The following is a 20,582-nucleotide window of genomic DNA, read 5'->3' on the forward strand; positions in this document are numbered from 1 at the left end:
TTGTCCTCTTGGTAGCCTGGTCATTCACCAGTTGAATTTCAGATTGATCAGGTGACAGACTGACCAGGTGACTGATGTGGTGACAGGTTTGCCAAGTGACTGCAGAGATGACATGCTGATCAACCAAACTGTCCACAGTATTCCTTTGTCCTGACCCAGAAACGGCCTTGGACAGACCAAAGGGCCCAGGTTGGGATCCCAGCACATGTCCTGGACCAGCCATTCCAGGGACGCCTGGGGTGAGAGACAATCATCTCCTGTCTGCAGGGCAGAAAAGGCACAGTAAGTGGACAACAGCCACCAGAGTCCTGTCAGCCAGCCTTATGCCAGCCTCGCACCCAATGAGCGGCCATGCATGCCACCTACTCTACAACCAATGAGAGAGGCCGATGGAGCTTTGTGTTCTCCTGCACATGCCTCCTGGAGTTGATGCACAGCCATCAGAGCCAATCAGAAGGTGAAGGCCTATGTCCCGCCTCTCTTCATGCCCAAACAATATTTGCACCCAATAAGCAGCCATGCATGCCACCTACTCTACAACCAATGAGTGAGTCCGATGGAGCTTTGTGTTCTCCTGCACATGCCTCCTGGAGTTGATGCACAGCCATCAGAGCCAATCAGAAGGTGAAGGCCTATGTCCCACCCCTTTTTATGCCCAACAATATTGAACCAATGAGAAGGAGAGGGTGATCCCCTGGGAGTTTGGCTCCAGGTTTTCTTCTCAGCGAAGCCTTTCTTGACCACACTCTTGAAGGCACACCCCACTCTCCAACTCTGACCACTGTATTCCTATTAATTGACACTTACTTCTGCTTACACTTTATCTATTGCACACTTTCTGACTTATTACATGTGTTTTTTAACTTTTATTTTTATTAGTACATGTTTGCAGTACATAATGATTACATTCATCCTTGGGAATTGATACGTGTACATAACACATCTTAATTCTATGTCTTTTTCACCTCCTTCCCCCTACCCTCCTATACATTTTCAAAACATATTTGTTGCTCAATCATATTGTTAGGATCTGACTGACCCACTAGGATGTAAATTCACAGCGGGAAGACTATTGTTGTCATTATGATTTTCACTGCTGTTTTCTCCACGGTCTCTGGAGTCTGTTCTGCTTTCTAGCATGGGATGAACTTGTCTCCAGCTCCCCTTTCCATTCTCCCGGCAGATCCACACTCCCTCCTCTGGCCTCCCTCAGCCTGTCCCCAGGCTGGCTCACCTGTGTGCTGCCAGGATGTGACTGTGTCTCTGTCTCCCCTGCCTTTTCGGTGGACACCTCAGCTCACCACCCCCAGAAACCCCACTCCACAAATGGGTCCTGCCCACTGCTGGGGAGGGGAGCACAAGGGCAGCCACCCGGAAATAACAGCCGTTTGGAAATGCGGGACAGAAGGAGTGGCAGACACTTCCTCTGGTTGCCCAATCATGGTCTTTCTTTTCTCCTCCCACTCTCTGAGTGGACCCATCTGGCAGGCTGGCCACTGGCACTGTGCATTCCATGTTCTGCTGTGGGAGACTGAGCAGCTTAAACAACATGTTTGTTTTCTCACAGTGCTGGAAATTGAAGATCCCAGGTCAAGGTGTCAGCAGGATCGGTTTCCTCGGAGGCCTCTCTCTTTGGCCTACAGATGAGTCTTCTCCCCGTGTCCTCATGTGAGATTCCCTGTGAAGCCAGGCATGGTGGTGCACACCTGTAAGTCCAGCACTTAGGAGGCTGAAGCAGGAAGGATTGCTGTGAGTTTAAGGCCGGCCTGGATTACATAGTGAACTTCTGTCTCAAGAAAACAAAATGAAATGAAACAAAAAAGAAAGAAAAAAATTCCCTCGGTGTGTGCACATCTCCTAATAAGGACACACACCATACTGAAGTAGGCCATAGCAGCACAGCCACAATGACCTCATCTTAACTGAGTCTCTTCTTTAAAATCCATCTCTCCAAATATAGTCATTTTCTGAGGACCTGGGGGTTGGGACTTCAGCATATGAATTTGAAGGTGAACATTATGCAGCCCATAATACTCTCCAAACATGGACGCCTACTACCCTTGCTCCAGGCAGCAGAGCAGGCACCAAGTTCGAGCTTGTAACCTTCTCGCTGCAATCTGTTCTCCCTCACACACTATGAGCCTTCAGATGAGGAAGCCCCAAGGCAGTGTGGGCTGCCAGGGGCTTCATACTGAGAGCAGGACTCAGAATGGATCCTAAAAAGGGCAGGGCAGGACGCATGGGCTCTTGCAGCCTGCCTAGGACACACAGCATTGCAGGGTACACTGGCCTCCAGCTTCACACTGGTTCCTCCCTTATCTGAGTGTTGGGAATTGAGATCCCCCTGTGACAGCTGAGGGAGCTAAGACCTGGGAGAGAGGTGCTGGGACCATCTGACTGCAAATGTGGACCTTCCTCCAGCACCTCCCTCCACACCAGGGATGCCTAAGGATAGGAGAGGAGATAAGAAGTCCTCGGGGCTGGAGAGGCCAAGATGGCAGATTAGGAGGAGCGAGCAGTTCCCAGCCTCTCCTCAACTTGGAATAGAGACATGGGGAGAACAGCTACTCCATGAGGTGGATGGTGAAAGGAATACAGTATAGTTCAGTATTAGAGGGTGTTAGGGTTTGTATCCTGATGACCTCCAAAGCCTCACGTGCTCAGAGGTGGGTCTTATGGAAGATGATTGGGTTAAGGGGGCTTTTAAGTGACTTGCTGTTGGGATATGGAGTCTGAGTGAAAGAGGTGATCGCTGAGGTGTGGCCTGGAAGGATTTATCTCATCCCAGCTCCTGCCTTCACTCTCTGCTTCCTGCCTGTCATGCTACGAACAGCTTTTCCTCCACCTTGGCCCTCTGCCATGCCATCCTGCCTTGGAGCTGGCTGACTGTGGATCGACATATGAAACAAAATAAACCTCTCCTCCCTTAAGTTGAGGGTGATGGATATTTTGTCCCATTGAGGAGAAAGTGACTAAGACACAAAGAGAGATTCAGCTTTGTTAAAGCAGAAGGCTAGGAAAACCTTTAAGTTGTGCTGATGTTGGTGACTGTGACCCAGCAGAGAGGGAGGCAGCTACAGAAGGAAAGAGGGAGAGTGCTAGTAGACAAAAGTTGGCATGAAAACAGATTCAAAGCAAAACAAAAGAAAACAAAACAGACAGCAGTTTCTACTCAGCTCATTCAGAAGATGCATACTGGGCTGGTGCCTGAGAAGCGTCAACATACTAGCCTGTAGCTGTGGTAGGAGCCATCCTGTGAAGGTCACTCCCAAGCTTGCTGCTCAGGTAAATACAAAACCCTGCATCTTCCTTTCCCCTTAAAGTGAAAGCATTGCCATGCTGCCCCAGCTAATGATGGCCGATGACCAAGTTCTCCCAGTAGAATGCCACTGTAGCAAGGCCATGGAAAGATATATACCAACAGATTCAGGTCAGAAGTGTGAGGGTGAATAGAGCTCCCTACCTCTTAGGGGCTGGTGATTCCAACTGCTGGAGGGACAGAGTCTGGAGTCTGAGCAGACACGTGTAATTGCATTAAGGGCTGAGCTGTGGCGAGATGCGGTCTTGAGAAGTAGACTGCCAGGGACATGCCCTAGCCCCTCTACCCAGGGCAACTGGATCTTCTGCCCTCACATAAAAGTGGAGGAGATATCCAGCCCAACAGGTGTGCAAATGTCAATATAGAAATACAAGAAACATGCAAAAATAAGGCAACAAGTTAATAGTTCCAGAATAATTGATTCCAATGACATCAAAGTGGATAAAATACCAAAAAATTCAGAGAATAATTATAAAAATTATCAATGATCTCAAAGAGGATACAAATAAATAGTTGAATGAAATAAAGATGACAATGCTACATAAAAAATAACATTTCGATAAAAAGGTAGAAATTCTGGGAAAAATAAACAGAAATCTTGGGAATGAAAAGCTTAATGTCACAAAATTCAGTAGAAAACCTCACCAGCAGAACTGATCAAGGAAAGGAGATAAACTCAGAGCTTAAAGATAGTTGGCTGATAAAAACATTATATAGTCAACAATAAAAAAGTATGAAGAAAACGTGAGACTTCTGAAACATGATTAAAAAGCTAAATTTAAGAATCTGAAATAAGAGCATAAAATACAAACTAAAAGCAAAGAAAATGGATTCAGTGAAATGGTAGCAGAAAATTTTCCAATTCTTGAGAAAAATGTGGACATCCAGAGTACATGAGACCTTTAGAACCCTAAACAAACTTGACCACAAAAGAATCTTTTTACATCTTATCATACTTAAAATGTCATGACTACAGAACAAAGAGAATATTCGACTCTGTAAAATAAAAATGCCAAATCGTGTATAAAGGTAAATCCATCTAAATAACAGCAGATTTTTGAGCAGAAACTCTAAGAGCCAGGAAGGCATGGAATAATGTGTTTCAGGCTGTGAAAGAAAATAACTTCCAATTTAGAATAATCTATCCAGTAAGGCGACCCTTCAGAATTGAAGGAGAAATAAAGACCTACCAAGATAAGCAAAAACGAAAGGAATTCATGTTCACTAAACCAGCATTACTGAAGATACTTAAAAGAACACTACATATAGAAGAAGAAGCACAGACTAACAAATGAGTATTACAAAATGATCAAACATCACAAAAATAACAAAATGGCATACCTTCAATAATATAAATTATATAAATATATTATACAAATATTATATAAATCATATAAATTTATATGAATATAAATTATTTTAATTCTCCAATTGAAAGACACAGACTGGCAATTTGGATTAAAAAAACAAAAGCCAGCTATACACTGCTTGCAAGAAATACACTTCCAGTGGAGAATGGTGGCACATGGACCCCGAGAGGCTGAGGCAGGAGGATCAAAAGTTCAAGCTCACCTGGGTGACTTCATGAGAATTAGTCTCAAAATAAAAAAGAAATTTAAAAGGCTTGGAGTGTAACTCAGTGTGAATATCCTGGGTTCAATACCCAGCACCACAAAAAAGAAAAAGAAAAAAATGAAAAGAAAATACACTTCTGGGCTGGAGATGTAGCTTAGTGGTGCCATGCCTGCCTGGCAAGTGCAAGGTCCTTAGTTCAATCCTCGGTGAAAGAAAGAAAGAAAGAAAGAAAGAAAGAGAGAGAAAGGGAAAGAAAAATACACTTCCCCTGTAAAAACATACACAGACTGAAACTAAAGGGATGAAAAATGATATTTTATGCAAAGAGAAATCCAAGAGCAAGCAGGAGCAGCTACACTCATAACTGACAAAGCAGACTTCAAGTCAAAATTAGAAGAGACAAAGAAAGTCACTTTATATTGGTAAAGGGATCAATCCAGCAAGAATACATAACAATTGTAAATACACATGCATCAAACATTGGGGCACCCAATTTCACAAAACATTACTCAACATAAAGGGACAGATGGATATCAATACAGTTATAGAAGGTGATTTCAATACCCCATTTTCACTAAAAGATACAATATCCAGATGATAAATCAATAAAGAAACATCAAAGTTAGACTATATTACAGATCCAAATGGACTTAACAGATATCTACAGGGAGTTCCATCCCACAACAGCACAATACACTTTCTTAACAGCAGTTCACAGATCTTTCTCCAAAATAAAACACATTTTAGGCCATAAAGAAATTCTTAGTAAACACAAAAAAAGTAATCCCTCAGATTCTATCAAATTACAATGGAATGAAACTTAGAAACAGTAAAAGAAGCCACAGGAAATATACAAACACATGAACATTGAATAATGTACCTTTGAATGATCAGTGGGTCTTTGAAGAAATCAGACAGAATGATACTAGAATTCCTAGAACTAAACGATATAGAAATACAACATACCAGAATCTGTGGAATATAGAAAAGGAAGCTCTAAGATGAAAGTTTATAGCTACAAATGCTTATATTTTTAAAAAAACAACAAAAAACTGGGCTGGCGATTTAGCTCAGTGCCACCATGCCTGGCTTGCAAGTGCAAGGTCCTGAATTCAATCCCCAGTACCAAAAAAAAAAAAAAAAGAAAGAATGAACTGGACTCCAAATCACTAGAAATAATGAACTGCAGAACTAAAATTAATGAAATGAAGATGTAAAGATCATATAAATGACCAATGAAGCAAAGAGTTGGTTCTCTGAGAAGATAATGAAGACTGATACACCCTTAGCCAAACTAACCAAAAGAAAAGGAAGACTCAGTTCAACACAATTAGAGATGAAAAAGGTAACATTACAGCAGATACCACCAAAACCCAGCGGATTAATAGGAACTGTTTTTGAAACTTATATTCCAATAAATTAGAAAATCTAGAAGAAATAGATACATTTCTAGACACATAGGAACCAAAAGGATATTTAAAAAAAACCCTAAACAAATCAATAACAAGCAATGAATTTGAGGTAGTAATAAAAAAAAAATCTCCCAACAAAAAAAAGCCCAGGAGCAGAGAGGTTTCCTGCTGAATTTACCAGACTTTTAAAAAAAAACTAATGCCAATGATCTTCAAACCATTCCTTGAAATACAATGGAAAGAAACACATTTGATTTCATTCTATAAAGCTAGTATCACCCAGATATCAAAACCAGAAAAAGACTTACCAAAAAGCAAATTACAGTCCAACATCCTGGATAAACACAGATGCCAACATCTCCAATAAGATTTTAACAAACAGAATGCAACAACACACTTAAAAGGTCACACATCATGATCAAGTTAATTTCATCCCATGCATGCAGGGATGGTTCAATGTACATAAATCAACATCATACTGAATAGGGAAAAATTGAAAGCATTTCCTCTAAAAGTAGGAACAACACAAGAGAATCAACTTCTGTTGAAAACAGTGCTTGAAATTTTAGCCAGAGCAATTAGGCAAAAGAAAGAAATAAAAGGAGTGAAATACAAAAGGAAGAAATAAAATTATTTATATTTACAAACAATATGATTCTTTCTTTAGAAGATTCTAAAAAAATAGGTTTAAGCAGGAGGACCACAAATTTATGGTTAGCCTGGGGAGATTAGTGAGACCGTGTTTTAAAAATTTATAAGTTTTTAAAGGGGCAAGGATGTAGCTCATTAGTAGAGCACCACTGAGTTTAATTCACACTACCACACACACAAAAAATAAATCAGAAGATTTTAAAATCTGATAGACAAATTCAGAAAAGTAGAATGAACGTGAAATGAACAGACACTTCACAGAGGAAAAAGTACAAGTGGCCAACAAACATAAAAAAAAAAGCTTCAAGATCTCTGCCCATTAGAGAAATGCAAATTAAAACAATGCTAGGATTCCATCTTACTCCAGAAAGAATGGCAATCATCAAGAAATAAATAAATAACAAATGCTGGTGAGGCTGTGGTGAAAAAGGAACCCTCCTACATTGTTGCTGGGAGTGTAAACTAACACAACCAATATGGAAATCAGGATGGAGATGTCTCAAAATCTAAAATTAGAAATTCCATATGACCCAACTAGCCCTCTTCTAGGTATCTTCTCCAAGAGCTTAAGACATTGTGCTACAGCAATACATGCATACCAATGTTTATAGCAGCACAACTCACAATAGCTAAATCCTGGAAATAGCCTGTATATCCATCAACAGATAAATGGATAACGAAATTGTGATATCTATATATAATATAATACTGTTTGGGTAAAAACGAAGGACAAATTTGAAACATCCATAGGAAAATGAATCCACCTGGAAAATATAATGTTGAGTGAAATAAACCAGACACACAAGCTTAAAAACCATATGGTATCTCTCATTTGAGTAAGGCAAAGTACAAGCAAAGAGAATAATAAAAGATGGATAGGAGGAGACAAAGGGATGGAACTTTTGCAAATGGGAAGGGGTCCAAGAGACTAAGGATGAAGGGGTGAATGGGAAGGGGAAGGGGAAATAGTTAAAATAAAGATATGCCATGTATAGGAATGTAAAAACCTCAATGAGTGTAACATTGTATGACATAACTATGAACTAAGATTAATAATATCAACAAGTATGAAAATGGGGAAAGGGGAATTAGAGGAGGGAACAAGGAGGGAGGGTTGGGGAAGGGGATTAAAAAAAGAAACAAGTTGTATTATGTATAGGTAACTACTCCCCAGGATGATTGATTATAAACTACATGTACTGCAAACATACACTAATAAAAAATAAATATATAAATAAAAATACAATTTCACAAAAGAAAACAAAAAGTGGCAGGGTACAAAATCAACATAAAAAATCAGTAAATTTTCTATAAACCAATGTTGAACCAACTGATAAATCAGAATTACATTCAAAATCACCTAAAAAAAGTAATATGTCTAACCAACAAAGGGATAGATCTCTTCCATGAAAATTACAGAATACTGAAGATTGAAGATGACACTAGAAAAGTGGAAAGACCTCCCATGCTCATGAATCAGCACAATTAATACTGCTAATATAGCCATGTTACCAAAATCCACAGATTTGATACAATCCCCATCAAAATACCAATGAAAATTTTCACAGAAATAAAGAAAATAATCTTAAAATTCTAAAATTCATATGGAAATACAAAGACCCAGAAGAGCCAAAACAATACTGAGCTAAAGGAGCCAGGGTAGAGGTATCACAATGCCCAACTTCAAAATATACTACAAAGCCATAATAACAGAACAGTATGGTACTGGCACCAAAATAGACACATAGATCAAAGGCACAGAAACAAACCCATGCAGTTATAGCCTTCACACCGAGCTATATCTTTAGTCCTTTTTGTTTCATTTTTAAATATAGAGACAGGATTTCTCAAAGTCACTAAGTTGCCCAGGCTAGGCTCAAACTTGCAATCCTCATGCCTCAGCCTCCCAGAGTGCTGGGATTACAGGCATGCACCACAACAATGGTCCCATCTGATTCTTGACAGAGGGACCAAAAACATACATTGAAGTAAAGACCATATCTTTAACAGTGGGGCTGTGAAAATTGGATATTCATATGTCAAAGATGGAAACGATTCCTATCTCTCACCTCAAGCAAAAATCAATTCAAATGCACCAAAGATCTTGGTATAAGACATGAAACTTGGAAACTGCTGAAAGAAAGTATGAGGAAAAACAGATGAAGTCATAGGTACAAGCAAAGACTTCCTGAGCTGAACCCCAAGGCACAGGAAATGATAGCAAGAGTCAACAAATGGAATCATATCCAACTAAAAGCCTTCTGCAGAACAAAGGGAACAACCATCAGAGTGAAGAGACAGCCTACAGAATGGGAGAAAGTCTTTATTAGGTCCTCTGTAACAGAGTAAATAAGTCAAGGAACTCATCACCAAATAAAATAACCCAATGAGTAATTGGGCAAATGAATTGAACAGACACTTCTCAAAAGATTTAGTACAAATACCAACAGGCATATGAAGAAAAAAGGTCACTCAGAAATGCAAATCAAAACTACAGTTGGGCCGGTGATTTAGCTCAGTGGTTTCACCGCCTGCTGTACAAGCGCAAGGACCCAAGTTCAATCCCCGGTACCAAAAAAAAAAAAAAAAAAAAAAGTAAAAACTACAGCAAAACTCCATCTCACCCCAGTCAGAATGACGATCATCAACAATACAAAAAATAATAAATGTTCCCAAGGATGTAGAGGGAAAGACCTCTTCTACACTTTCAGGAAGTCTAAACTAGTACAGCCAGTATGAAAATCAGTATGGAGGCTGATCAAAAAACAAAAAATAGAACTACCATTAGATCTACCTGTACCAGTCTTCATTATAGAATTCACGAAAGAATTAAAGTCAACACACTACAGTGACACCCATGTTTATTGCAGCACAATTCACGGTAGCTTAGCTATGTAAGCAGTGTTTGTGTCCATTCATAGGGGAATGGATAAGGAAGTTGGGTAATATACACAGTGGGATATTAGCCATAAAGAAGAATAAAATCATGTTATTTTCAGGACATTGGATTGAACTGAAGAGCAGCATGTTAAGTGGTATAAACCAGTGGTAAAAGTCAATTATTGCATGTTTTCTCTCATATGAAGAATCGAGAAAATATTTTGTTTGAGGTGACATGAAAGTAGAAGGGTAACCATTTGAGAAAAAGAAGGGAATAAACGGGGGTGGGAAGGCAAAGGGGGTGACAGGAAATGACCAAAGCCTGTTACACACATGTACAAATGCACCGAAATTAAACCCACGTTTCTAAGTAGGAGAAGTCGCAGGACCGCCTAGGCCCCGTCTTCATGCCCCTCGGAGTCCGGTCCTGTCCACTGCCCCGTTTGCTCCGAGAACTCACCTCCCCGCTGCAGAGCGCTTGGAGCCCCACATCCCCTGCATCGCCCCCTTCCCAGCAGGCTTCTCCTCCTCCTCAGTCCTTGGCCGGTTTGTGTTCAAGGTTGCCATTTTCTGCATTTTCACACGAAACTAGTAAAAGTCAAGGAACAAGAATTTGAAGAGAAAAACCATTTTATTATTTTTGATATCTTAATTACGTGGTGTTCCGATAAAGGAACACTGGCCATAAGCGGAACTTCCCAAGGACAAAGTCGGCCCTGTCTCCACGGGCTCCACTTCATCAAGGAGCAGATGCCCTAGGGGGCGCTGTGCGCGCACGCGCTCGTTCACCCCCACAGCGCCCTCCAGAGGACCCTGCACCACGCCTTAGGCCTCTGATCCCGGCCCAGGGCTGAGCCTCCGGAGCATCCAAAGGTGAGAGCGGCCGAGCACTGCCTTCTGCCTGGTGTGCTCAGGGGTGGGGAGGGAAAGGCCTAAAACAAGGAGGAAGGAGCCGTGGATCTCTCCCCATTGTTGTGTGGCCCCTTCCCCGCATTAGAAAGAAGAAGTTGCTCTCCCGGAAGTGTGTGAGTGGGAAGTTCCTCTGTGTGGTCACTGGGCATTCCTGGGCTTCCAGTAGGCGGGCTTCCGGTGGGCCTTCCGCTCGGTGCTGTGACAGCACAGCTCCGAGAGTCTCACCCCAAAGATGTGCTTCCCCTGCACACACCCTTCTGTCTCTGCTCCACTCGGGAGCTCTCCGTCTCCAAGATGCTGGCACCTCTGCTGCTGCCCCTGCTGTGGGCAGGTGAGTGGGCTCGGGGAGAGGGGCCGTGGGGGCTGCACAGAGCTGACCCTCCTTTCCCGCAGGGTCTCTGGCTAATATTCCAGGATACCAGCTGACAGTGCCAGAGCCCGTGGTGGTGCAGGAGGGACAGAGCACCTTCATAGCCTGCAGAGTCTCCTACCCCGGGAGATACTGGAGCAACTTTTCCCCAGCCTGGGGCTACTGGTTCAAGAAAGAGGCTAATTATGACCGGGATCCTCCAGTGGTCACAAATAACCCATCTCGTGAAGTGCAGAAAGAGACCCAGGGCCAATTCCACCTCCTTGGAGACCCCAGGACCTACAACTGCTCCCTGCGCATCAGAGATGCGCGCAACAAGGACACAGGAGTCTACTTCTTTAGGGTGGAGAGAGGCAGTGGCATGCAGTACAATTACAGACAGAACCAGCTCTGTGTGTTTGTGATGGGTAAGGAGGGAGGCTAAGAGGGCTGCACAGATGGGGGCTGGGGGCAGAGCAGGGTGGGGCTGGGATCCCCTGCTCCTCAGGGGGTGCAGAAAGAACGGGGCAGAGGGCTGGCCAGGGAGATGACGGAGCTGGGACTGTTGCTCTGAGGGCCACACTTGGGGTCCCCTCCAGGGCTTCAGTGCCTCGCTCCTCCCCGGCTCTAACAGAGACTCCTGACATCCACATCGCGGGGCCCCTGGAGTCTGGTCACCCTGGGAACATAACCTGTGCAGTGCCGTGGCCTTGTGAGCAGGGGACACCCCCCACTTTCTCCTGGATTGGGGTGAACCTCACTTCTACCCTGGGCCCCGAGACTCCCCGCTCTTCGGTGCTCACCATCAGCCCGGGACCTCATCACCATGGCACCAACCTCACCTGCCGAGTGACTTTCCCTGGAGCCAGTGTGGCAGTGGAGAGCACCGTCCAGCTCAGTGTGGCCTGTGAGTGCTGGCCAGGAGGCCTAGGGCCTAGGAGGAGAGGGACAAGAGGAGTCAGGCCCTGGGACCCTGAGTTCTGGTGTGGAAGCACTTCCACTGGGGAGGAAGGAAAGAGGACCCTTGGCTCCACTGTCCTCCTGACCCTAAAGTGTCTGTGGGAAAATCACCCACACCCACCTGCCTGCCACCAAGAAGGGAATAATCTTGTCTGTCTGTCCAGATGCCCCATGGAACCTGACCATCCAGGTGTTCCAGGGAAATGGCACAGGTAGGGCCCAGCCTGTCCTTCCTGGGGGTGTAGGAGAAGAGCTTGGACAGAAGGAGGGAGCAGGCCAGGTGCCTGGCAGTAAGGGTGGGATCCCTGCACCCACTCGTCACCCTACACACCCACTCCTCAGGCACTGAGGTATCGCTTAGCCCTTTCCTTCCCTCGGGTGAGAGATGCGGCTGTCACCGGTCCTTGTTTTCCTTGGGACCTAACCCCTGCCTGTTCCTTTCATTGTTTTAGTAACTTTAAAAATAACATAAAATTAGTCTTAGTCTGCTTGAGCTGCCATAACAAAATACCATAGTCTGCGCCTGGGATTTACCTCAGTGGTGTTGCTGCTTGCCTCGCAAGTGCAAGGTCCTGAGTTCGATCCCCAGTACCAAAAAAAAAGAAAGAAAGAAAACCATAGTTTGGTGACTTCAGCAACAAATGTTTATTTCTCAAGTTCTAGGCTGGAAGTGCAAGCTCAAGGTGCTGGCCTATTGGCTTCCTGGCTTGTAGATGACGTTCTTGTCCCCTTCATGTCCCTACCTGGTAGAGAGAGACCAGCCAAGTTCTCTGGTGACTCTTCTTATGAAGCCACTGATCCTATCCTGCAGGCTTCAGCCCCGTGACCTTGTCCACCCTGAACTTCCCAAGGGCCCCGTCTCCAAATACTGTCACATAGGGAGCTTGGGATTTAACATACAAATTTAAGGGAAGTGAACTTTGGTTTCTAGCAAAAGTTAATAAGAATAAGATTGTATTCAGGCCCTAACGCTTTCCCTTTCTCTCCTTCCAGGTAACCTATGTATATGCAGTCACACAGCATTCACATTCACGTTGCCTCACATCTTCATTATTTTCATTTATTTACTTCTTTTATGGTGCTGGTGATGAAACTAAGATTCTCCTCTACCACTGGACTACATCTCCAGACCTTTGAATATTTCAAATCAATTTTTCATTTCACAGTACTTTTAGATTGATGAAAAAGTTGCAAAGATGACCCATAAAGTTTCCACAACTCCCTCATTCAGCTTCCCTCATTGTCAAAGTCTTCCCTTTCCATGGTACGTTTGTTACCGTTGAGAAAGCGGCAGTAGTACATGCTGATAAATTAAACTCACCTTTCTCTCAAACTTAGTATATCTGGAGATCTTTCCATATTTCTGTATTGGAAACCTTCACACAAATTAATGACTTGATGGTTTTCCAGTCATAAATATGTTATACCATAAAGTGTGAACTGATTGTCCACTGGTAGAATATGGGTGTTTCTTGCCTTTTTTAAAAAAACAAGCACTACTGAAATGAGTAACTTACACGAATGTCCTCTATAATTTTCTACAGGAGAGAACTCAGGATGAAAGGATATTGTGATTTGCATGGATGCCGTACTGAAGTTGCCCTGCTTGGAGTTTGTCTTATTATACTCCCCTGAACAGTGCCCTCCTTCCTTCTGATGGGATGAGTGGATTCACTGTCATTTTAATTTGCGTTATCATTTTGTGAATAGGCTGGGTATTTTTCACCATGTTTAAGAACCTTTTGTATTTGTGAACGTATTTGAAATGATTCGAAGAGTTTTGACATTTTAAGGAAATCAGCCATTTTTTATTTGAAAGGATTTATTTCCAACCTGTTGATAACGTGTGGTTCAGCGTGCGGTGATTCAGTTAGGCAACAACACGTGTCATCTTTTCTCAGTTGTGTTCAGGGGTGCCCTGGCGCTGGCTCCCCCTGCTTGGCACCAGTCTACACCTGCATCTTCCCTCGGCAGCTCCTACCTGTTCTTCTTGCTCTCCTTAAGCCCTCGTCCTCCAGGAAGCCCTTCTGCCCTACTGTCTCACTGGCTTCCCAGGCAACCTCCAGCTGCTGCTGGGTGTCCTGCTTATGACACCGTGAGCTCGGCAGGCTCAGTGAACTGTAGCTGAGAGGCTAAAGGCAAGCCTGGAACCCGAGCTGGTGCGGATGGCCAAGCAGTTCGGGTGACGCCACGCAGGTCCTTGGAGAGACTGAGCTGCTCCTCACCCTGTCCGCTGGGGCAGAATGCACACAGTAAGTGCCTGGGTGGGACGCAGTGCAAGAGAAAAGACAGACCCACGTGACACAGGGACCAGAAAGGCAGAGAGCCCCATGCGAGCCTGGGCTCAGCCTTCCCTCTGTCTCTCCAGGACCTACAGCCCTGGCTGAGGGCTCATTATTCCGTGCTCAAGAGGGCCAGGCCCTGCGCTTGGTGTGTGTCGCAGACAGCAACCCCGCTGCCGAGCTGAGCTGGACCCGGGGCAGCCTGACCTTGCAGTCCTCACAGCAATCAGGCCATGGGGTTCTGCAGCTGCCTCAGGTGGAACTGGAGGATGATGGGAAATACGTGTGCAGCGCTCAGCACCGGCTGGGCTCTCAGATGGCCTCAGTGAGCCTCTTTGTGAAGAGTGAGTTGGAAGGCACTTGGGCCGGGGCGCCTGGGTCCCAGGCAGGGGACAGCCCCTCCGATCCCTCTCTTCTTCCCCACAGGCCCACCACAGCTGCTGGGCCCCTGGTGCTCCTGGGAGGCCGAGGGTCTGCGGTGCAGCTGGTCCTCCTGTGCCCAGCCTGTCCCGTCCCTGCGCTGGCGGCTCAGGGAGGGGATGCTGGAGGGGAACAGCAGCGACGCCTCCCTCATGGTCACCTCCAGCTGGGCCGGGCCCTGGGCCAACAGCTCCCTGCATCTCCTGCGGGGACTGAGCTCCAGCCTCAGGCTCAGCTGTGAGGCCTGGAATTCCCATGGGACACAGAGCATCACTGTTCTCCTGCTGCCAGGTGAGGAAGTTATGAAGGGCAAGGCCTGGGGAAGAGGGAGACTCTAGTCTGGATCCTGGAAGACTCCGGGAGTGAGAGAAATGAGTCTGACTCATAGCAAAGCAACTGTGGTTTGGGGCCCTCTGTCCTTTGACTGGGAATGGGGCTGGGGGCACAGGAGGCTGCAGTCACATAGCAATGGGGAGGAAGGACTGCATCCTGGAAGGAACTGGGCATCCCTGCGGGTCGTGGACTGGAGGAGGCTGGGTGCTCAGTTGTCTGCTTTGAGAGGCTGAGGCCTCCCAGGTCTCTTGTCTGCAGAGAAACCTGGAGCCAAGATGGGAGCCGTTCAGGGAGCTGTTGGGGGAGCTGGTGTCATGGTCCTGCTCGCTGTCCGTCTCTGGCTCCTCTTCTTCATGTGAGCGGCGGCCCGGATTTGGATGAAGGCATCCTGAGGAGGTGGTGGTGTGCAGTGGTGCACAGCTCAGATATTCTGCAAGACCGCAACCCCAGAGCTGAGGTGCCCTGATGAGGTGAAACGGACAGGGGTGGGTGCGGCCAGTTCGATTTGCAGCGAGCGTTTAGCCTCCTGCCGCCATGGGCGGATACAGGGCCAGTTCCCAACACCCACTTCCTGTTGCCCAGAAGAAGGCTGCGTCTGCTCTTGCCATGGTCTCTGATCCCAGACCGGAGCCCTCACCTGCTGCTGCCCCAGTCGTGCTGGGCTCCCGACAGCCAGCGAGCCAGCCAGGCTGAAAGGCCCTGGTCTCTTTCCCCAGGGTGAAGATCTACAGGAGGAAACTGGCAGAAAAAGGAGCAAGTGGGGATGGCACCGGTCCTGTGAAGAGCGCCGTCTCCCTGGTGAGGGATGTGGCCATGTCCACCCCGGGTCCCAGCTGGGTGCCGACCCTGGGGTGACCCAGGGCAGCCCCCTCAGCGTATCGCACTGAGCTCCTGTTTCCCCCAGAAAGTCTTCCTCCCCAGATTTCCTGCTGCTGCCAGGCTGGGCACCCGGGGGCTTGCATCCCTGCTGCATCTCCCAGAGCCAGTGATTCCCCAAGGCCTGCCCCGTTCTCTTTTCTACCAAAGCTTTTCTCAGTGTAAGCCTTTCTTTCCTGTCAAGCCCTGGTGTCTCTTGCCTGGGTCTTCCCTCCACGACTCCCTCTCTCCCTCTCAGAATCAGCTCGTAGAAAGGAGTCCCCAGAGCACCTCGCTGTTTGCTTTGAACTATCCTGAGCAGCACCGTCCAATAGAAGGAGAAATAGAGGGCTGGGGATTTAGCTCAGTGGTGTTGCCGCCTGCCTTGCAAGCACAAGGTCCTGAGTTTGATCCCTGGTACCAAAAAAAAAAAAAAAAGAAGAAGAAGAAGAAGTAGAAATAGAACAACAGGGACTGGAGACCTAGTTTGGTGGTTTAACACTTGCTCAGCATGCACGAGGGCCTGGATTCAATCCTCTGCACCACACACACACACACACACACACCCACACACACCCACACATGTCAGCCATGTAGCTATGTCCCATGTATGGGACATAAAATTTTCTAGCAGCCACCTTTAAAAAGAAAGATCACTGTGAGATCAATTTCAATAGAATGCTTTATTCCATCCAATATATCCAAAGTGTTATGATGCTAAATATTATCAATAATGAATATATAAATTAGGAATAAGCTGCTTTACATTCTTTTTAAAATTTGGGGTACTGAATCTTCCGTACCCAGTGTTTATTCGGACTTGCAGCACGTCACTACTCTGACCCAGCACACTCCACGCTCTCACGAATCACATGGGCCTGACGGCTGCCATACTGGACAGCACAGGATGAGGGCCCGAAGTCCACACTCCTGGGTCTGGTGTCCACAGCTCTGCCCCCTGCCCAGCTCACCAGCCTGCTTCCTGCATCTCCCCTTCCAGTGCTTTGCTCCCAGCGAAGTGAGCCTCTGCCCTGAGGGTTATTGTCTGCCTGACTGTACCTCTGTGTGCCATTTCCTCTTGCCACACGCTTCACCCTGCTGTGACTTCCGGATCCTCTTTCACACTCCAGTTGAAATACACTCTGCCCTCTGCCCAGCAAAGACTCTCCAAGCCTCCTAGGACAGTCACAGACCTGTGCCCCGCACCCACAGTGAGGCCCAGGTCTCACCAGGCCTCTGCAATGCTCACCCACAGCACCCTGCCTCTGCCCATCAAACCACAGTGCTCGGTGCTTGAGGCGTTTGCTCTTCTTGCCTTCTTTTTTTCCTTTTTAAAAAAATGTTTGGGCAGGCTGGGGATTTAGCTCAGTGGTTTTGCTGCCTGCTGCATTAGCTCAAGGACCCGAGTTCGATCGATGGTACCAAAAAAAAAATTTTTTTTTTGGATAGTTTGATGCTTCTCTTTGCCCAGATAGCCAAAGGTTGGGGCCTGTGTGCTGAAGTGTCACTTCACCTTGCTCAGTCTGCTTTCATATCTGAAAGTAAGATAGCAGTCACCGGAAAGTTGTAAGGATTCAGTAAGATAAGTAGCAGGTAAGGACCATTTGGATTCTAATTTGTTAGGGCGGCGTGTAGGTCAGTGATAGAGTGCTTGCTTCGCATGTGCAAGGCCCTGGGTTCAATTTTAGTACTGCAAACACAAAGACTTTTAAAATGTTAAAGGTAGCTCAGTGCAATGGTACATGCCTAAAAATCTCAGCACTCTGGGAGGCTGAGGCAGGAGGATGAAAAATTTGAACACCCTGGGCAACTTGGTGAGAACCTGTCTCAAAATAAAAATAAAATGTCTGAGGATACAGCTCAGTGCAAAGACATGTGGTTCAATCCTCAATACTACCAACAAACAAAACAACGACAAACCACTGTTAAAGGTACGGATGCAGATAAATAAATGAGTGAGTGAAAGAATGGGTACCTGGTGAATGCGTGTGAGTCTTCACCAAGCCCAGGCTCCCCGGGAACCCCGGCACTGACTCCCGTCTGCCCCACGTCAGGGTCATCATGGGCCCCTGAACATGGCCGAGGCAGGCGGTGCCCCAGCCCACCCCGCCTCTGCCGAAGGGCAGGACCAGGAGCTCCATTATGCCTCCCTCAGCTTACAAGGGCTGAGGCCCCTCGAGCCTCAGGACCAGGACTCCAGTACCACAGAGTACGCCGAGATCAGGATCCAGAAGTGACAGTGCCCTCGTCCCAGCCCCGCCCCTGGCTGGAGCCCTGGAGAGGCCTTGCTGAGGAAGGAGCATCTCAGAGCAGGTGCTTGAAGTGAGTCAGCAGCCCTCTGAACCGGAGGCTGCAAGTCAGGAGGGGAGCTCCTTGCAGTGGCTGAAGCTCACTTGGTAATGACCTTGCAGTCCTTTGGAAGGTCAGAGCCAGACTCTGCTACCTCGGGCAAATCACTTTACCTCCCTGTGCCTCCACTTCCTCCCCTGTAAAATGCGGATAATATCATTAGGTATATTAAGTGAAAAATTGCACAATTTGTATTGTTAAGTATATTGCTATGTGTACAACTCTTAACCACCTTTACCTCAGCAAGGACAAGGGAGATGTCACCTTTTGACTCTATGATATACTGGTGTTTACTTGACCATTTTAAAGAACATATATTGTTTTTAAAAATAAATCTATTTTCTTGAGTAGCCTGCTGGTGTAGAAGGCATGTCCCAATACGTGAATCTAACAAAGGACTCATATCCAGAGTACATAAATAATATATAGGTCTCTCCCACAAAGCAATGAGAAAAATTAGGCCATCCAGAAAATTGGAATATCCAAATGGCCAACAAACACATAGAAAGACATTCAACTTTACTAGCTGTCAAGGAAATTGAAATAAAAATCATAATTCCACACAACCACCAAATTGGCTAAAATAAATAATTTCAAGAATATCAGTTGTTGGTAAAGACATGGACCAAAGGAGCTCTGATACACTCTTGGCAGGAGCGGGTATTGGTACAGCCACTACAAAAACTGTTTGTCACTCTACTAACATTGAGCATATGAGCCAGCAGCTCCCTGCCTAGGTGCCCACCCAACTGGGGTGCACGCAGCTGTCCATCAGTCCCACCAGGAATGCTCATAGCAGCTCTGATTGTAATGCTGAAAAGGAGACCTGCCTGGGTCCCTTCAACAGACAGCTAGATAAATCGCACTGCATTCACATAACAAAAGAAGAAAGAACAACCCCACACATCATGCGTGAGTCTTGCAAACATAATATTTGGTGAAAGGACCCAGATACAAAGACAACGTGTGCTGTGCTGTCCCTAGAAACAGGAAAACTGCCAGGGATTTAGCTCAGTGGCACTGTGCCTGCCTTGAAAGCACAAGGTCCTGAGTTCAGTCCCCAGTACAGCAAAAAAACCCAGGAAAACTAATCTTTGGTGTTAGAAGTCCAGCTACGGGAACCGTTGGGAGGTGACAGTGGCTGGAGGAGCAGTAGAGATTTTCTAGGGCTCTCTGTAAGGATGGATTTTCTTAATCTGAGTACTGACTGCTCAGGTGCATTCTATTAAAAAACATTTTAGTGAAACACTTGTGATTTGTGCCCTTTCCCATAGAAATGTTGCTCTTGAACAAAATTCACATTAACATTTTAAAAATCTCATCTGGGTAAGCACAGTCATGCACTACACAAAAACATTTTGGACAATGGTGGGCCACACATATAATGGTAAATACCGTGGAACTGAGGCGCTACCATGCAGGGTTATGAGTGCACTTGGTGGCCTTTGCACTGAGACAAAGTGGCCTCATGATGCATCTCTCAGAGCATGTCCCCCGGCTGATCTCTAGGCTTCCAGCCCCACCGAGACAGGGGCAGTGCTGGTTGCAGGTTGGCATTCTGAGGGCCCAGCCTCGAACACCGCACAGCCAGTATACTCAGTTGAGTCTTCGAAGTGACATGAGTGGAAGCCAGGTGGTACAACCTAGCCAGTCTGCTGAGGCTCCCAACGTGCATGTCCAGCCCAAACTTCTCTTCTAAGCCTGCAGTCTCCACATCCTCCTGGACATCTCCCCCTGAGCAGCCCATGGCTCCCCCTCCTCTACACTGTGTCAACTGGACTCACCCTGCTCCTCAAGCCTGATTCTCCCTCAAGTTCCATCCTGGGGTGTGAAGATCTCCATCTGTACATGGCGCCTGGCACCCATGCCTGGCTGTCTTGCTTAGTTTGAGCAGCTATAACAAAATGCCATAAACTGCACAGTTTGTAAACAATAGAAATGTATTTCCTGGGGACCAGGGATTTAGTTCAGTGGTTCTGCCACCTGCCTTGCAGGGGCAAGGTCCTGAGTTCGATCACTGGTACCAAAAAAAAAAAAAAATGAGGAAGGATTAACACTCAGCATAAGAAATGTATTTCCCACAGTCCTGGAGGTTGTGAAATCAGACTGTAGCAGACTTGGTTTCTGACAGGGCTGGCTCTCTGGTGCACAGATGGTGCCTTCCTGTGACCTCTGCATGGAAGAATGGTAAAAGGGAGCTCTTTGATATCTTTCATAAGGGCCCTAATCCCATTCACCAGAGCCCCCCCTGCATGAGCCAATCAGCTCCCAAGGGCCTGATCCTG

General features: G+C 46.1%; 1 protein-coding gene across 1 annotated transcript; it reads left to right on the forward strand.

The window, feature by feature from the left end:
* The first annotated feature begins 10,507 nt into the window (after positions 1-10,507).
* Positions 10,508-18,945, forward strand: LOC101712244 (sialic acid-binding Ig-like lectin 13). Its single transcript, XM_021245922.2, has 9 exons — positions 10,508-11,080; positions 11,143-11,526; positions 11,733-12,005; positions 12,223-12,270; positions 14,427-14,684; positions 14,767-15,051; positions 15,352-15,448; positions 15,810-15,891; positions 18,003-18,945. The coding sequence occupies exons 1-9, from the start codon at positions 11,044-11,046 to the stop codon at positions 18,183-18,185; spliced, it is 1,647 nt and encodes a 548-aa protein (XP_021101581.2). The 5' UTR covers positions 10,508-11,043; the 3' UTR covers positions 18,186-18,945.
* The last annotated feature ends 1,637 nt before the right edge of the window (positions 18,946-20,582 follow it).

Source organism: Heterocephalus glaber, unplaced genomic scaffold (genome assembly GCF_053883595.1).
Source record: "Heterocephalus glaber isolate CG9 unplaced genomic scaffold, H.glaber_assembly_v1.0 deba00001745, whole genome shotgun sequence".
In the NCBI taxonomy this organism is placed as follows: domain Eukaryota; kingdom Metazoa; phylum Chordata; class Mammalia; order Rodentia; family Bathyergidae; genus Heterocephalus; species Heterocephalus glaber.

Bases quoted from the DNA above. Each gene is read 5' to 3' on its own strand.
- LOC101712244 (XM_021245922.2), top strand. From the start codon at position 11,044: ATGCTGGCACCTCTGCTGCTGCCCCTGCTGTGGGCAG. The intron at 11,527-11,732 runs GTAAGGAGGGAG...CGGCTCTAACAG, and splicing joins GCTCTGTGTGTTTGTGATGG to AGACTCCTGACATCCACATC. The intron at 15,052-15,351 runs GTGAGGAAGTTA...TCTTGTCTGCAG, and splicing joins CACTGTTCTCCTGCTGCCAG to AGAAACCTGGAGCCAAGATG.